Below are 17658 nucleotides of genomic sequence, written 5' to 3' on the forward strand. Positions count from 1 at the left end.
GCTACGGCGCATGGGTGCCCTAGGAGTCAGAGGCATGCGTGCTGGAGCTGCGTGGACATGGAGAGGCGGAAGATAAGGGAGGTGAGTGACGGGCTGGGATTCATCCGCGGGCGCGTCCCGCGATGTGAATCCCAGCCCCGCCGGCAGCGGAGAAAGGAGCAAAGAGCACTCACGTCCGGCGTGTCCGGCCGGAGAGCAGGCGTTACAGTACCCCCCCCCCCCCCCCAGCTTAGGTCTCCCCCTCCTCTTTGGAATTCAGAGAGTTGGGCAAAGGCTGTAAGGAACTTGCAGGCTTCTGTTGTGGAGTCTTCCATTTTCTAAGGTGACCAACTGGCAAGGAAGAATGTCCCCAATTCAAGACTTTATGTCTGAGTTTGACAGGAACAGAAGGTATCACTGGAGGAACAAGACAGTGATCTTGGCAATATTGTCCCCAAAAAGTGATTTCGCCATTTTGCCAGTCAAGTTGTGGAGAACGACAATGAAGCCAAGGAAGACCAAAAAGAAGCTCCGAAGTACAATGTGGTAGCACATAGAACTCAATTTTCTCCATATGCAAATTTCCTACTTGCATGACGAGGGGTTCCATGCGAAATTGCACCTTACAGTTCAGATTTTGACCATTAACAGTAAAGATGTAGAAGGGCTTGGTAAGACGAGACACTGGAAGACGGTGTTTATGGACCTGGGAGGCACCAATGAAGTTACCAGCGGAACCGGAGTCCAAAAGAGCAGAAGCGATGAAAGACATCTTGGCAGAGGAAAATACTTGAACCGGGGTGGTCAAGCGAGGAGAGGTAATATTAACATCTAGGGAATCCACTCCTACTTGTCCAAGTTGAGAGAGCGTTCTCCCGGATGCAGAGGACATATAGAACAGTCTTTGAGAAAGTGCTCCGAACTGGCACAATATAAGTACTAATTCTCATTGCGTTGACGGGATTTTTCCTGCTGCGTTAAGTGAAAATGGTCCACTTCTATAGCCTCTTCGGCAAGAGGCAAAGTAGAGAGTAGGGGTAGATGTTGGAACACAGGGGCCAGACGAGGTAAACGCTGTGTTTGGGCAGGTTCTTTTTCCAAAGGAAGTTCCTCCTGCCTCTCAGCAAAATGCACATCAATTTTGGTGGCTAAATGGATAAGTTTGCTCAGGTTAGCAGAAGAATCTCGTGCAGCGAGAGTATTCTTGATTCGAGAGGAAAGAGTTGCCTTGGCAGAGGTTCAGTAGAGCCATATCGGCAGAGGAGGCTCGTGCGGGTTCTTCAAATGCATTGCGGAATTCTGCAAGGAAGGCTGAAAGGTTCAAGGAGACTGGATCTCTACAATTCCAGAGAGGAGTAGCCCAGGCCAAAGCTTTTCCAGACAGTTGACTGAACAAAAACGCCACTTTAGTCGGGAACAGATCTGCCATGAGTTCAAGATGGATAAAACAGTGTGTCACAAAACCTCTACACAGCTTGGGATCTCATACTTTGAAGGCAAGGACAAAGCTTGGTCCCGGAGGAAGCTGCAGACAGAGGAGGAGGCTCAGGAACAGGTGGATACTGCTGTTGTTGCTGCTGAGCGGCAAGGAGCTGTTGCACTATGGCTGAGAGTTGATTCAGTTGTTGCGCCTGACAGGCTAACTACTGCGACTGTTGAACCACGATGGTGGGAAGATCAAGACATCTGGCAAAGGCACCCCAGCGGGATCCATGGCCGGATCTTACTGTAACGGGTCTAGGTAGGTAGTGGATCCTCTGGGCTTGTGTGGATGATGACGTGAGCCGTGCCAGGGAGCGGAGTCTATGGTGCTGCTGGTTTTCACATGAGCCCGCCGCAAAGCGGGATGGTCTTGCTACGGCAGGCGGCACCCAGATCACTACCCCTTGCTCGACTCATCCACGCAGGTCGCTGGGAGGTGGCGTGGCATAGAAGGAAACTGGCAGGATGTGGCAAGATGGCAGTAGGTCAGGGCAGGTAACACAGGTACAGGGTAGGTAAGGTAGCAAGGAACAGGTACACAGTAACAGGGACACAAACTTTCACTATGGCACAAGGTAACCAAAAATCCGGCAGGGAACCAAGGGATGAGCTGATATTTAAGGACCAGGGTGCAGGTGTGGACACTTGACTAAATGAGCACTGGCCCTTTAAGAGTCAGAGCTGCGGCGCATGTGCACCCCAGGACGCCAGGGCTGCGAGGACACAGAGAGGTTGAAGATGAGGGAGGTGATTGATGGACTGGGATTCGCATGCGGGAGCGTCCCGCGATGCGAATCCCAGCCCCGCCGGCAGAGACCGCTCACGGCTGGCGTATCCGGCCAGAGGTAAGTTGTCACGTTTTAATCCCTGATCACAAATGATAAGCCCGCAGGGCTGTGTTTGAGGGAGGGGCGTGGCAAACAATTGCTTTCCTTGGGGCGGGTCTTGTGTTCATGCACCCACCTAACCCTCCCTTTTCTTTTCCATTTCTACTATAGGGTATGCCCTCTACAGGCATGCCCTCGTTCGCGGTTATGGTACACCTCAGCCGCTTATTATGTATATAGTATTTAGGTGTCATTGTAAGGTGGTTACAGGTAAGTTGTCACGATTTAAGCCCTGAGCACAAATATGATTAATTTTAAAATCAGCGCCTAAACAGCCAAAAGGTGAGCTTTTCTCCTGGATGCTTTCAGCTGTATATCGATGTGCCTTGTGAGAAGAGGTTACCACTGCATCTCTATAGGGCCCATCTCCAGTGATGAGACCCAGTGCCGTAGAATTACATTATGCTCTATCTCATCACTAGAGATGGGTATCATGTCTTATCCTTATAGTTATGGATAACACTTGTTATATATATACATGCATACATGTACCTTTCAGAGAGAAAGCTTGTTTGTGCTTCTTTGTCTATTCCACACTGTGATAGCTGACCTGATTACTACTGTATCTGAACTTTATTGTCAAACACTAAATAAATAAATAAAATAATATACTATGTGAACCCAGCCGTAGACTATTGGCTGAATATTTCTTGATGGCTGCATTTTTATTCTTTTTTTTTTATTATTATTTTCATGGAGAATTTGTTGCAGATTTTCACTGCAGATTTAGCAAAGAACAGGATAAAATATGTGAAAGCCCCTTTCACAACTGGTTTATTTGCCTGCTGCAATTTCTTCCAGATTTTCAAAGGCAAAGAGGGAAATGTGTGGCAAATGGATAACCTTCATCTATGGGCGATCAGCATGTAACATGAGCAGGTCCTTGATATACAACCATATTGGAAATGGGGAAGCTATTAAAAACAGAACATGTTGTCAATCTCCGTATTCCTTGGAAGCTAGTCAATCTATCACAGGGCGTGACATGTTTTACACGCTGGTGAATAACTTAGAAGGGTTATAGGAATAAATTGCCTGTTCAGTGTGTTTGGTATGACATATAATGTATAGCACAAAATAGTGTCTACAATTTGGAGTCTTAATTTTATTTTGTTCTATTGTAACTCAAGAACATTGTAACTAGACATCAACTAGTAATGATAAGTACAAAAAAAAGTAAACATATAAATAATACAGCTAAAGCAAGTCCTTACATAAAATTCAAAATTAGTTGTAGGAAGATTACATGTTGAGGATGGGCGTTACTTGTGGCTCCTTTAACCTTGGCATCTCAATTTTATTATTACTGCCCACTTTGTATTTAAAGGGGCAGCTCATCCTGGTGCTTCAGCCCAGGGTTAAGGTGTGCCATGTATTATTGAGATCATTGGAGTAGTAGTTGTAAATGGCAACAGAATAGTTCTCAATGGTCACAATGGCTTTAGTGATCCCACCAGTCCTTTTTTTACTGGAAGATCAGCAGGTTCATTCACAAAGTAGGCCCAAATCTTAACCAAGTCAATTGGCAGGCTTTGCACTGACTAAAATGTAAATATCTAAGGCTGAGTAGACAAGTAAAGGTGTCCATCCAGTCATCTTAGTCTAGTCTCTCTGGATCCCAGACAGAGGATAGAAGGGTCAATCTTATTGATGAGTGCTCATTTACAAAGACTATTACTTGGCATGGTAGTCGTGTGTGGAGGCCTGCATGAATGATCACTGGATCAACCATCCTCCTCACATCCACTTTTACCTGTAGAGATGTATGGCCAATGATTTGTTAACTTGTCAAAACCAGCCAATCTGCTGTCGAACAAGTATCAACTGTATCTGTAAACACACAAAAAGCCTCTTACCTGAGTAGAAAGAAAAAGTTGCTTAGATGGAAAACTGAAGGGGAGGACATAATGCTTGGATGTTTGCTTGGAGTATGCAATGATGTGTTGCAGTTATTTTACAGTTCAGCTTGTGGGCATTGTATGTAAACAAAATTGTGTTCTTTTGTGTGTTTTGTCCACAATTTTACAAAAAGTGTGGTAACATTTTGTTTTGCCTGATTTTTTCAAACTCATGGCAAAATATGATGAAAAAGTTTATTTGTTTACATTTCCTAGGAGCCAAACCACTAGGTGGTATCTTTACTGATCAGCAGTACATCTTTACATGAACAGCACTAATGACTTATCATCCCATGATCCCGACTCCTGCCCAGCGCAGCATTATTAGACAGTCAGGATATATCTGAAGGAAGCAGTTAGACCAACCAGCATATAGTGGGCTGAATAAGCTGGCAAAACATAATACTGCACCTTCCCCCAGGCCACCACCTGTGGCAAGATTCTCAACTTTTCTCAGGGCAGGTGCAGCTTTCATTTTTATAGCTTTGTTATTGTATTGATCAAAAATATCCCAATGAGCAAAAGTTTAGATATTTTAATATTGACTTTTTAACTGTTTAAAATATTTAAAAAGTAGAGACCTGTAAAGATTCCATTGTAAATCTAACAATATCCATACAAAAAGAAAAATAGGTGGTAATATCTTGTAGGGTTTAAGTGAAAAAAATAAGACAATTATAGGAGGCTCCATAGGGAACACTGATGAGGGAACGTCTGGATGGTGCTGGCTGCTATTGTTGGGCGCAAATATTCAAAATGAAAATTTTTTCCGAGAATATCGGCACTTCGCAATTTTGCAAACATTTATAATATACCGATATATATTTGTAATTACGAATATTTGTTGTTCTTTTTTCTTTACAGTACACATCACAACAATGATGTGTGTACTGTGTAAAAAAAAAAAAAGTGATGATCCCTCCCTGTTTCCAGCTTGTGGTCCAAAGAAGGCTCCAATATTATTTACTGTGTGAGTCAGTGTGGAGTGCAAATATTTTGTATATGCAAATATGCAAATATTCTCGATATCGGAACTTCCAGAGGACACTGATCCCTCCATTCTTTTAGGTGAAAGATATAATCGTGCATGTGCACTATGCGAATTTCATTACGAATTTTCACATGGAAAAAGAAGTGAACAAACATAGCGAATATGCGAATTTCGCGAACATAGGACGAATATTCGTCCATATATATTCAAAATATCGCAAATTCGAATATGGCCCCTGCCGTTCATCACTACTCATTACTACTGGCTGCATAAAACTAAAACATCACAAGGCGTTTAGATAATGGAACAAAAGCCGCACACTTTGTTGCGTTAATATTTTGAAACTTTAATGTGGATGGAGGCTGAAAATAAGACTACATGTTTCACGCAATTAAGCACCTTCTCAAGTTATACACTGCCTTGCGGTAAGGGAAGGGATTTAAACTGCAAAAGGCGGCTGATGTAACAGTATGCAAATTAGGTCAATTAGTTTAGTCATGGAAAACATAAATTTTGCATCAGAAAAGAAGAAGCAAAGATAAGAATAAATAAAATAGGTGAGCAGAGAAGAAAAATATACAGATATTAAATGACAACACTTAAATTGTTCCTATAATTTAAACCGAATCCCTCTAGTGCTCTGGTGCACAGAATCCACTCTGCTTCACATCGGAGCAGTCTTGTGCTTGTCCAGACCAGGTAAGTTAGAATTAACTCTTTGTATTCCTGTAAATTTCAGTTTTTCCATATCTCCTACATGCATGGTCTTCATGTGTCAATAAAACGCACGCAACCTGTGACGGTGTGAACTAATCTCAGATGCTTCCGAAATCTTAATTTTAATGGCTTAATTGTGGATCCTATATAGAATATTCTACAAGTACAATATACTACATAAACTACGCAGTCAGTTCTGCAACATGAATTCTTTTATTTTCATTGCTGTTACGTCAGAAGCCTTTTGCAGTTTAAATCCCTTCCCTTACCACAAGGCAGTGTATGGCTTGAGAAAGCGCCTAATTGCGTGAAACATGTAGTCTTATTTTCAGCCTCTGTCCACATCTTCACCTGTTTATATGGGTAACCCATTAATTAAAGCTTTAAAATATCAACAAAACAAAGTGGGTGAGTGTGGCTTTTGTTCCGTTTTCTACACGCCTTGAAATAAATCTAACAATATGTCCTCATGTATGAATAACGATTCTTGCTTCATATATTTAATATTTTACCTTTTTTTATTATCAGGTTGATACATTTATAGTCACAACAAAGAATAAAGGAAAGATCTCACATATTGAAATAGGCCACGATGGAAAAGGATTGGGTAAGCTTCCATTACGTTGAAATGCATCTACAGAACATAGCAATGCCACTGTAAAATGTGTGATCATTTATACCAGTGGTTCTAAACCTTTTTCGTGACTGTACCCTTAAAGGGTGAAAGTATGTCCACGGGTACCCCTCGCGCGTAAGTTTGCATGGAACTTATGCGCGAGAGGTACCCATGGACAAAATAAGTAATAAAAGTACTTAATTTCATAATGGCGTGTGTTTACCTTTCAAATGTGATACTTAATGTGCCATTATTCCCACCTCCATCTTAATCCCCTTGTCCCATTACCCCCCCCCCCCCCCCCATGATCCCCCTTTGCCATAATCGTATAATGGCAAAAGGGAATCAGAGGGAGGGGAGAATAATGGCACACAGGGACTAAGATGGAGGGGGGGGTAATGATTACCCCCCTCCATATTAATCCCCTTGTGCCATTATTCCTCCCTCCCTCTGATCCCCTTTTGCCATTATCCCCCATCTTAATCCCTTTGTGCCATTATCCCCCCTTCGATACCCTTGGGCCAATATATGAGATACATACAATAACATCCTCTCATACTGCGGAGTTACACTTAGTTTAACATGCTTACCAGGCCTCTGTCTATCCCGTTCGGCGTGAGTCACAGGGCTCTACTTATGGGTGACATCCTTCTGCGCTGTGCTGGCACCTCCACGCAACGTCAGGGACGTCACACGTCAAGTTTGGCAGCCACTGCAGCTCACGTAAAGTGGCCGCGACCGCATATAGTGAGCTGCCGCGGTGACTGTGGCATCCAATCCCCGCTCTGCGCTGACAAATACTGGCCAATGCATGACCGGTATTTTTCAGCGAATTGCCGTACCCCCGCATAACCCTTGGTGTACCCCTAGGGGTACGCTTACCCTTGGTTGAGAACCTCTGATTTCTACCACCACCCCCATATGTATTTGAATATACTATGCAGGTTAAGGATATTTAGAAATAAAATGTATGGTTAGAAATTGGAATGAAATAACCAGCTGATGTTAAGACATATTCAGACTGTTTTAGCAACACACCGTTATTGCATTCTATGCTGACTGTTGAACCCCAACTCACTGCAATTAGTGTGATAAAGAAAGACTAGACGCTTGGGGCAGTACTTTTAGAGATTGATAGAGGTTCCAGAGGTGGGGGCCCCAGTAATCAAACATTATGACCTATGACGTGAATACTGTAGGTAATAAATGTCCAGTTAAATGTCCATGGATACATTGTAAGTTCAATCGCTTCTACAATGTGAGATGAGTCAAATGTACTTTTTTCTTAGAAAATTACTAATACTAAAAAAGTTTTTTTGAATTTGTTGGTTAGTTGGAAGATTGGTTGAAAGTGTAAAAAAAACTCTTGATGTATGCTTAAATTCACACTATAAATACTATAGTGATCCATAGACAGAAATATAAATATCTTCACTTGAGGGCCCTAATAGATATAGCCACTTTCAGCAGAACAGGCAAATATCGCCTTGTTTAACACGGCCAGTGATTAGCCAATGATCATTTGTTGCCTGATCGCATCACTTTACCTTGCTAAAAAACCAAAAACATATTTTGTGGACAGCACATCTTCCCGTGTTATAGGGAATGTGTGACTGATGAATAAAAGTAGCAAAGAGCCAGATAAACATGCTGCCCTACTTTGTAATAACAGGTTAAAGAAGCACTCCAGGTTTTTCCGATATCATGTAAAAGATTAAGAAAAGTATTCCTTGAGTGGCAGAATAATCTAAGGTGAACTCATCTTTTACTAAAAGAGATTGGAATTCATTGTAACTTCCTACATTATTTATGTCCAGTGTCACAAAAGGTGAACTGCACATACAAAGACTCCAGCGAGCCCGGGACAAATGGGTGAACTTCGAAGGGAAATCATTTTCCTAATAAGCTTTAAGGTAGAGATCCCTCAGGCACAGCCAGTTGAGAGCAGCCAAGCGAGCGATGATATTTACTGGGACAGAAAATTAACTGAAATCAAACAAAGCTTTGTAAGAAATAATTGAGAACCTGTTAAATCTGTTTAGAACTCAATAACCTAGCACAAGGATAGCCAAAGCACAAACTAGGAAAAGTGTACTGTTACCAATATTTGGTTGTTTAAGATAATACTGTTATTCTTTATATTCATATTCAGGAAGCTTATTCACTCTTAATATATTACTAGTCTTGTGTAACATTTCCAAACTTCCATTTACCAATTTAAAATCTAAAGTTACATGTTTAATACAAATAGATTGTAGACTTCATTGCACACCAGGCTTAAATACAGAGACAGTGGTGGACATGTGGTATAACTAGTACACAGGAAAGTGGAGGGGTTGTCCAGCAATCAGGCTGTTTTAGGAAGTACTTAAATGCATCCTGAATTACTTAAGGGGGTACTCCACTGCTCCAGCATCCGGAACATTTAGTTCCGAATGCTGGGAGCAGGCTGCGGGGGTCGTGACGTCATGACCATGCCCCTTGTGACATCACTCGTGATGTCATGCCACGCCTCCTCACTGCAAGTCTATGGGAGTGGACGTGACGGCCGTCATGACCCCTCCCATAGACTTGCATTGAGGGGGCATGGCGTGATATCAAAAGGGGCGCGCAGCCCACACCCAGCGTTCGGAACTAAATTTTACGGACGCTGGGGAAGTGGAGTACCCCTTAATAAGTTGACAAATGGGTGTTACCATTCCTCTTGTCAATAGGGTGTGACCTTACATACTCTAAGGGTATGTCCACACTGCATAAGCATAATTTGAGCGTAATTCAAGCGTAATTTGAGCGGAATTTCCACACGGAAATGAAGGGGAATGAAGGAGGAGGCTATTTAATTCTACTTTTCTGAATTCCGCTTGAATTCCACGTGAAAACTATGTTGGGGGGAATTTTTTTTTACCATTGACTTCTATTCGATTCTGCTCGCGGATTCCGCTTGAAGAATGAACATGTTCTTTCTTCAAGCGGAAAGGAATTCAGCATCGTAATTCTGCGGCGACAGTGTAAAAAACATTAAAGTCAATGGGCAGAGGAGATGTGCATTAATTTGGAGCAGAGAATTCAAGAGGAATTACTCGAGTGTGAACGCACACTGATACACCCTACTGACAAGAGGAATTGTAGTCAATATAGGACCTGCAAAATGCAGAAATCTAATAAAAAGTGTTACAATGTTTTATGGTATTTACCAAAATGCTAAATATTTTAACTTTTAAAAAGATTTTTTGAAAACAGTAGCTAGAATCCAATTGGTCTTTTTGGAAAACCTCACCATTTTTCCTTTGTCTTTGTTTTTATAAATTGTAGCCCAATGTGACCCCAAAGTTTAAAATGCTACTCCCCTAAAGTAGTTGAATCATATATGGTTGTAATAATAATAATAATAATAATAATAATGATATATAATTTTAATGAGCAGGTAATGGTTGGTTCCTGGAAAAGGTGGAGATTGTTAGAGAATCTGCGGAAGAAACACTGCTGTTCCCCTGCAACAGGTACATGTTAACAGAAATCCATTCCTTGATTTCAATTTTTCTCTTGCTTTCTTATAGCGAATTTCAATGTAATCTACAGTATGTACTGTATGTACTGTATGTACTGTATGTACTGTACTCTAAGGACTAGGAAAATTTTCCTTTTTTGCATTTTTTTCCCTCATCACCTTCTTTATAACACTTTCAATTTTCTACCCACTGACCCATATAAGGGCCATAATGCACCATCAATTGTTCTTTGTACTGACCTCATATTTTATCATCTGCTGCAAAACCCTAGAAAATTATTTGTGGGTCAAAATAAAAAAAACAATACAATTTAGCAACTTTTGGGGGTTTTCTTTCTACACAATGCACTTTTTAGTAAATTACTCCTTTAGGTATTTTCCTACTTTAAAAAAAAAAAATTATAATTTATGTAGGAAAATGTGTATGCTTAAAGGGGTACTTCGGTGGAAAACTATTTATTTTTTTCTAGATCAACTGGTTCCAGAAAGCTAAAAAGATTTGTAAATTACTTCTATTAAAAAATCTTAATCCTTCCAGTACTTATTAGCTGCTGAATACTACAGAGGAAATTATTTTCTTTTTGGAACACAGAGCTCTCTGCTGACATCATGACCACAGGGCTCTCTGCTGACATCTCTGTCCATTTTAGGAACTTTCCAGAGCAGCATATGTTTACTATGGGGATTTTCTCCTACTCTGGACAGTTCCTAAAATGGACAGAGATGTCAGCAAAGAGGAATATGGTCATGATGTCAACAGAGAGCTCTGTGTTCCAAAAAGAAAATAATTTCCTCTGTAGTATTCAGCAGCTAATAAGTGCTGGAAGGATTAAGATTTTTTTAACAGAAGTAATTTACAAATCTGTTTAACTTTCTGGCACCAGTTGATAAAAAAAAAAAAAGTTTTCCACCGGAGTACCCCTTTAAGGCTTGGTTTTCACTGCAGTTTTTGAGCCAAAGTCAGAAGTGGATCCATAAGGGAGGGGAAGTATAAGTCCTTCCTTTATATGTCCTATTCCTTTTTAAGACACTTCTGACTTTGGCTCAAAAACTGACAGAAAAAAAAAACAAGTGGAAACTTAGCCTAAAAAAGTCCTCTTCTGACCCCTATAACACTGTTTTTGCTGTGATCTGTAGTTTTTAATGGTACCATTTTTGGTTTTATCAGACTTTGCTATTTTTTTACGTGCGCTTTCATTAATGTTATATTTTAATAGTTCGGGCACTTACACATGCGGCGATATCACATACCGTATATACTCGAGTATAAGCCGAGTTTTTCAGCACGATTTTTCGTGCTGAAAACACCCCCCTCGGCTTATACTCGAGTGAACTCCCCCACCCGCAGTGGTCTTCAACCTGCGGACTTCCAGAGGTTTAAAAACTACAACTTCCAGCAAGCCAGGGCAGCCATCGGCTGTCCGGGCTTGCTGGGAGTTGTAGTTTTGAAACCTGCGGCCTTCAACATCATCCAGCCCCCTCTCACCCCCTTTAGTTCTGAGTACTCACCTCCGCTCGGCGCTGGTCCGGTCCTGCAGGGCTGTCCGGTGAGGAGGTCGTCCGGTGGGATAGTGGTTCCGGGCTGCTATCTTCACCGGGGAGACCTCTTCTAAGCGCTTCGGGCCCGGCCTCAGAATAGTCACGTTGCCTTGACAACGACGCAGATGCGTCGTTGTCAAGGCAACGGCTCTATTCCGGGCCGGAAGCGCGGAGAAGAGGCGCCCCCGGTGAAGATAGCAGCCCGGAACCACTATCCCACCGGACGACCTCCTCACCGGACAGCCCTGCAGGACCGGACCAGCGCCGAGCGGAGGTGAGTACTCAGAACTAAAGGGGGTGAGAGGGGGCTGGATGATGTTGAAGGCCGCAGTGGTCTTCAACCTGCGGACCTCCGGAGGTTTCAAAACTACAACTCCCAGCAAGCCCGGACAGCCGATGGCTGCCCGGGCTTGCTGGGAGTTGTAGTTTTGAAACCTCTGGAGGTCCGCATGTTGAAGGCCGCAGTGGTCTTCAACCTGCGGACCTCCGGAGGTTTCAAAACTACAACTCCCAGCAAGCCCGGACAGCCGATGGCTGCCCGGGCTTGCTGGGAGTTGTAGTTTTGAAACCTCTGGAGGTCCGCAGGTTGAAGACCACTGAGGGCGAATGATGAGAAGAGGATGATGAAGGGGGGGTGTGGGGATGATGAAGGGGGGTGGGGATGATGACAAGGGGATGATGAAGGGGGGGTGTGGGATGATTACAAGGGGATGATGAAGGGGGGATGTGTGGGATGATAAGGGGATGATGAAGGGGGGATGTGTGGGATGATGACAAGGGGATGATGAAGGGGGGATGTGTGGGATGATAAGGGGATGATGAAGGGGGGATGTGTGGGATGATGACAAGGGGATGATGAAGGGGGGGATGTGTGGGATGATAAGGGGATGATGAAGGGGGGATGTGTGGGATGATGACAAGGGGATGATGATGAGGATGTTAATGACGGGTCTGGATGATGACAGGGGGGGATGAGGTATTTCCCACCCTAGGCTTATACTCGAGTCAATAACTTTTCCTGGGATTTTGGGTTGAAATTAGGGGTCTCGGCTTATACTCGGGTCGGCTTATACTCGAGTATATACGGTATGTTCATTTTGTTTACATCATTTTATTTAAAATGGGTAAAGGGGCGGCCTGCACAGTTGGAGCCATCGTCTCAGCTCATTGGAACTCCACTATTTTGTTGCAGTAACAATAAAATTATAATTTTTTTAAAATGTGCTCCCTTTCCTTTACAGCTATTTCTGTACAGGGGATGTATATAGGGAAGGGTCTAGAAGCTGTGTTTGGATTTCAGTTTTTTATATTTTCTTGTATTTATTTTTTATTGTTTTATTTTTATGAAATATATCTTGGTCTGCTAAAACTCAGCAGCTCCTTGAGATTGTCTATGCACAATCTCTATGACGCGAAAATAGCTGAACAGACTCTTCATCCTCATCATTCTCGAATAATGTTCCTGCCCATGGGGATGGTGAGGAAATGACAATAGTAAGTCTCCCCGCCGTCCCTGTAAGTAGTCCCCTGGGCGGGGTGTTATACTTACCTAGTTCCATCAGCTGCACTGTAATCAATGTCAATCACACTGAGAGGGCGCAATATATGGTAAAATCTGATGCTTGGTTCCCTAAAAGGAAAGTAGTCTTCCCAAGTATCTACACCATAGTAAACCAGTGCATGTCTTCTATGGTAGAGAACTACCATACTGAACTGTAACCATTTCACTAGCAACCCCAAAACTGCGAACCGCACATTCAGAAGCTTAAAGTGCTTACAAGGCAACTTTTAGGGGAATGTGACCAACTCCCATATATTAAAGGGGTATTCCAGGCAAAAACTTTTTTATATATATCAACTGGCTCCGGAAAGTTAAACAGATTTGTAAATTACTTCTATTAAAAAATCTTAATTCTTCCATTATTAGCTTCTGAAGTTTTCTGTCTAACTGCTCTATGATGATGTCACGTCCCGGGAGCTGTGCATGATGGGAAAATTTCCCCATAGGAACTGCACAGCTCCCGGGACGTGAGTCATCATTGAGCAGTTAGACAGAAAACAACAACTCAATTTCAGAAGCTAATAACTATTGGAAGGATTAAGATTTTTTAATAGAAGTAATTTACAAATCTGCTAAACTTTCCGGAGCCAGTTGATATATAAAAAAAAGTTTTTGCCTGGAATACCCCTTTAATCCTGAAGTATTTTAACCTGCTACCCTGTGCTAAAAAGAGACTATACTGTTTAGATTCTGCACAGAGGACAGGACAAGCTATAATCTGTTTTTATGTTACAACTGTGTCTGGAGTATTTCTGGTTTACAAATAATCATGGGAAAACCCCCAACACCTTACCAATTGTGCCCTATGGTCAAAGGACTTTTTAATTTGTGCTAGACCCACCCCCCCCCCCCCTCCCATTACAAAAGTTGCTTAGCTTTTGCTAATAAATAGTTAAAGGGGTACTCCGGTGAAAACCTTTTTTCTTTTAAATAAACTGGTGGCAGAAAGTTAAACATATTTGTAAATTACTTCTATTAAAAAAATCTTAATCCTTCCAGTACTTATTATACTTATTAGCTGCTGAATGCTACAGAGGAAATTCCTTTCTTTTTGGAACACTGATGACATCACGAGCACAGTGCTCTCTGCTGACATCTCTGTCCATTATAGCAACCATGCATAGCAGATGCATAGCAGATGTATGCTAAGGGGAGCATGGTGGCTCAGTGGTTAGCACTGCTGCCTTCCAGTGCTGGGGACTTGGGTTCAAATCCCACCTAGGACAACAATAAATAAGGCGTTATTATTATTATAATAACGACAGCAGAGAGAACTGTGCTCGTGATGCCATCAGAGAGAATTCCAAAAAGAAAAGAATTTCCTCTGTAGTATTGAGCAGCTAATAAGTACAGGAAGGATTAAGATTTTTTAATAGAAGTAATTTACAAATATGTTTAACTTTCTGCCAACAGTTGATTTAAAAGAAAAAAGGTTTTCACCGGAGTACCCCTTTAAGTATTACCGTATATACTCGAGTATAAGCCGAGTTTTTCAGCACATTTTTTGTGTGCTGAAAACGCCCCCCTCAGCTTAAACTCGAGTGGACTCTCCGCCTGTCAATCCCTTCTCAGTGGTCTTCAAACTGCGGACCTCCAGATGTTACAAAACTACAACTCCCAGCATGCCCGTGAGCTGTTCCGGGCCATCTATGCTGCAGGGACCGTCCGGTGGGGAGGGTTAGTCGTTCCGGGCTGTCCATCTTCACCGGGAGGCCCTCTTCTCTGCTCCGGGCCCGGCCCCGGACTAGTGACGTTGCCTTGACACCGACGCACAGGGACGTCCCTGCACATGAACCGAGGGGAGGTGAGTAGAAAACTAAAGGGTCTGGATGATGACGAAGGCCGCCGATGGCTGTCCGGGCATGCTGGGAGTTGTAGTTTTGCAACATCTGGAGGTCCGCAGGTTGAAGACCACTGATTAAGGGATTGACAGGCGGAGATGATATAGGGGGGGATGATGACAGGGGGGGGATGATGACAGGCGGTGATGATGACAGGTGGTGATGATGAAGGGGGGTGATGACAGGCAGTGATTATGAAGGGGGGGATGGTGACATGGTGATGATGACAGGGGTGTTAATGATGAGGGTCTGGATGATGACAGGGGGGGGATGATGCATGGGGGGATGATGTATTTCCCACCCTAGGCTTATAGTCGAGTCAATAACTTTTCCTGGGTTTTTGGGGTTAAATTAGGGGCCTCGGCTTATATTCGGGTCGGCTTATACTCAAGTATATACGGTACATGGTTAAGTTTATTCCATCTATCTATTAACATAAAAAAATGGGACATATCATAATGTTACAATAATCATGATGTAATTGTGATGCTTCTTTATCTAAACATCCGTCTTCTTAATTTAAGGTGGCTTGCGGAAGATGAAGACGATGGACGCACAGCCATACAGCTCTACCTATAATTTGGATTTAAAAAGACTCTATCAATATCCACACAGTAATCTCCTTCTCATTATACATAATGTGGACTGAAGGCTGTGGGTTAGAAGTATATTTAGTACCTAACCCGGCAATCTCAATCTATCTATCCTTTGTATATTTCACTTTTAATCAAATGTGCTTAAATCTTGTAATAAATCATGATATATTAGCTGGCTGCCTCCATATTTCATATACATATAGACTGCACCTACAGAACATGTATGTGAAATCTATGACAGCACAACCAGGTGAGATGCAGCATTGTCTGCAGAACCCATTCACTTGCCACAACAGCGAGACATCCATTGGGGACAAATGGCGTTAGTCTAATTCATATTCCTTGTGGTTTTTTAAAACTTTTTACATAAAAAAATTAGATATGTATAACAATACAAAGAATGTTCAGTTTTGTAAAGTTTGTTTAAAATGTCATTTATACAAGCAAAAATATATTAAGTTATGTAATGCATTAGATGTAATACAGTGTTATGCATTATCTTTATTGAGTGCAATTTGTATAGTTTGGTCCAAGCACTCATGAAATGCTTTATCAGAACTCCAAAGTGGAAACTTGTCCCTTTCTTTGTCTTTTCAGGGGTAATAAGAAAAATTAACAATACCAAACATTAAACAAGTAATGTTAGTACAAGGTATTGATTCAAGAAAACATGTCCTTTAAGTTGTCACTTACCACAAACTTAGAGTATTTAGTAGAGGTAAATAGACACTTTGTAACATCTTTTTAGAGAAAATGCCTCTATCTCTATGTAAATTTCTGTAGAGAGGGATAAGATCAGCTTACATGCTACCCATACATGTCTGTGGAGAAGGGGGAGGAGTTTGCTGCTAGAGGAGTTCACAGAGGAATAGAGACAGCTATATGCTGTTGTAAGTGTTATATTTCACCCAAGCTCATAATTTACAATTTACACTGCTCAATGCTGCTATATAATGCCATCCATTCTGCTGCTGCTTCTGGTGGTTTTCTATAGATATAGAAGGGAAAAAGATTTCCTTTTCTGTGTGTGTGTGTGTGTGTGTGTGTGTGAGTGTGTGTGTGTGTGTGAAACATCATAGCAGTTAATCTCACACTAGCTTAGGGACTACTGAGAGTTTAAGATTAGGCCTGCAGATTGGAAAATTGATGAAAATGTCACATACAAATGACTTAAAAGAAATTCACAGTGTAAGACACTTATCCCCTAATAAATGTCTGATCGCGGGGGTTCCAAACACTGGGACCCCCAGCAATCTCCTGTACGGGGCCCCAGCTCTGCCGTGGCTCATGCAGGAGGCAAGTCGGCCGCAGCATGACGACCCGGCCACAGTGGCGTACCAAGGGGGGGGCGGGGGGGGGGGGCGGTCCGCCCCGGGTGCCACTCTCAAGGGGGGTGCCCTTGAGACTGACCCGCCGCCGCCGCCGCTGCTGAGGTCCGGGACACTCGTCCCAGATCCCCAGCTGACAGCGCTACATTCTCCTGTATGTGCGATACACACACATACAGGAGAAGGCGTCCCCTCTGTGTGAGCCGCATCTGCAGCTACACAGAGGAGACGTGACCTCCGCCCTCACGCAGCACGCAGTACAGGCGCCGGTGACGTCACTCATCGGCACCTGTACTGTGGAGGGGAGAAGATGCGGGCCCTGCAGCTGAGGAGATCGCTGCGTGGGACGTCAGGTGAGCATCCTTTTTTTTTCTTTGCATATATCTACAGGGAAGGGAGGGGGGTGCTCTGCATTTACCTATAGGGAAGGGGGGGAGAGGGGGGGTGCGCTCTGCATTTACCTATAGGAAAGGGGGGGGGGGTGCTCTGCATTTACCTATAGGGAAGGGGGGGAGAGGGGGGGTGCGCTCTGCATTTACCTATAGGAATGGGGGGGTGCTCTGCATTTACCTATAGGGAAGGGGGGGGAGCGGGGGAGGGGGCTCTGCATTTACCTATAGGGAAGGGGGGAGAGGGGGGGGTGCTCTGTATTTACCTATAGGGAAGGGGGGAGAGGGGGGTGCTCTGCATTTACCTATAGGGAAGGGGGGGAGAG

The 17658-nt window shown here is 43.0% G+C and overlaps 1 protein-coding gene across 4 annotated transcripts in view; it reads left to right on the forward strand.

Annotated features, from left to right (window-relative positions):
• LOC130274080 (lipoxygenase homology domain-containing protein 1-like) overlaps positions 1–15800 on the forward strand; it is a 316463-nt gene extending 300663 nt beyond the window's left edge. For all 4 annotated transcript variants that reach the window (XM_056521934.1, XM_056521930.1, XM_056521931.1 and 1 more), the window contains 3 exons: positions 6483–6561; positions 9995–10070; positions 15544–15800. In XM_056521934.1, coding sequence (XP_056377909.1) covers positions 6483–6561; positions 9995–10070; positions 15544–15598 — 210 coding nt within the window. In that variant the 3' untranslated portion in view covers positions 15599–15800. The remainder of the gene's footprint in view (positions 1–6482; positions 6562–9994; positions 10071–15543) is intronic.
• Positions 15801–17658: the final 1858 nt, after the last annotated feature.

This window comes from Hyla sarda, chromosome 5 (assembly GCF_029499605.1).
Source record: "Hyla sarda isolate aHylSar1 chromosome 5, aHylSar1.hap1, whole genome shotgun sequence".
Lineage (NCBI taxonomy): Eukaryota > Metazoa > Chordata > Amphibia > Anura > Hylidae > Hyla > Hyla sarda.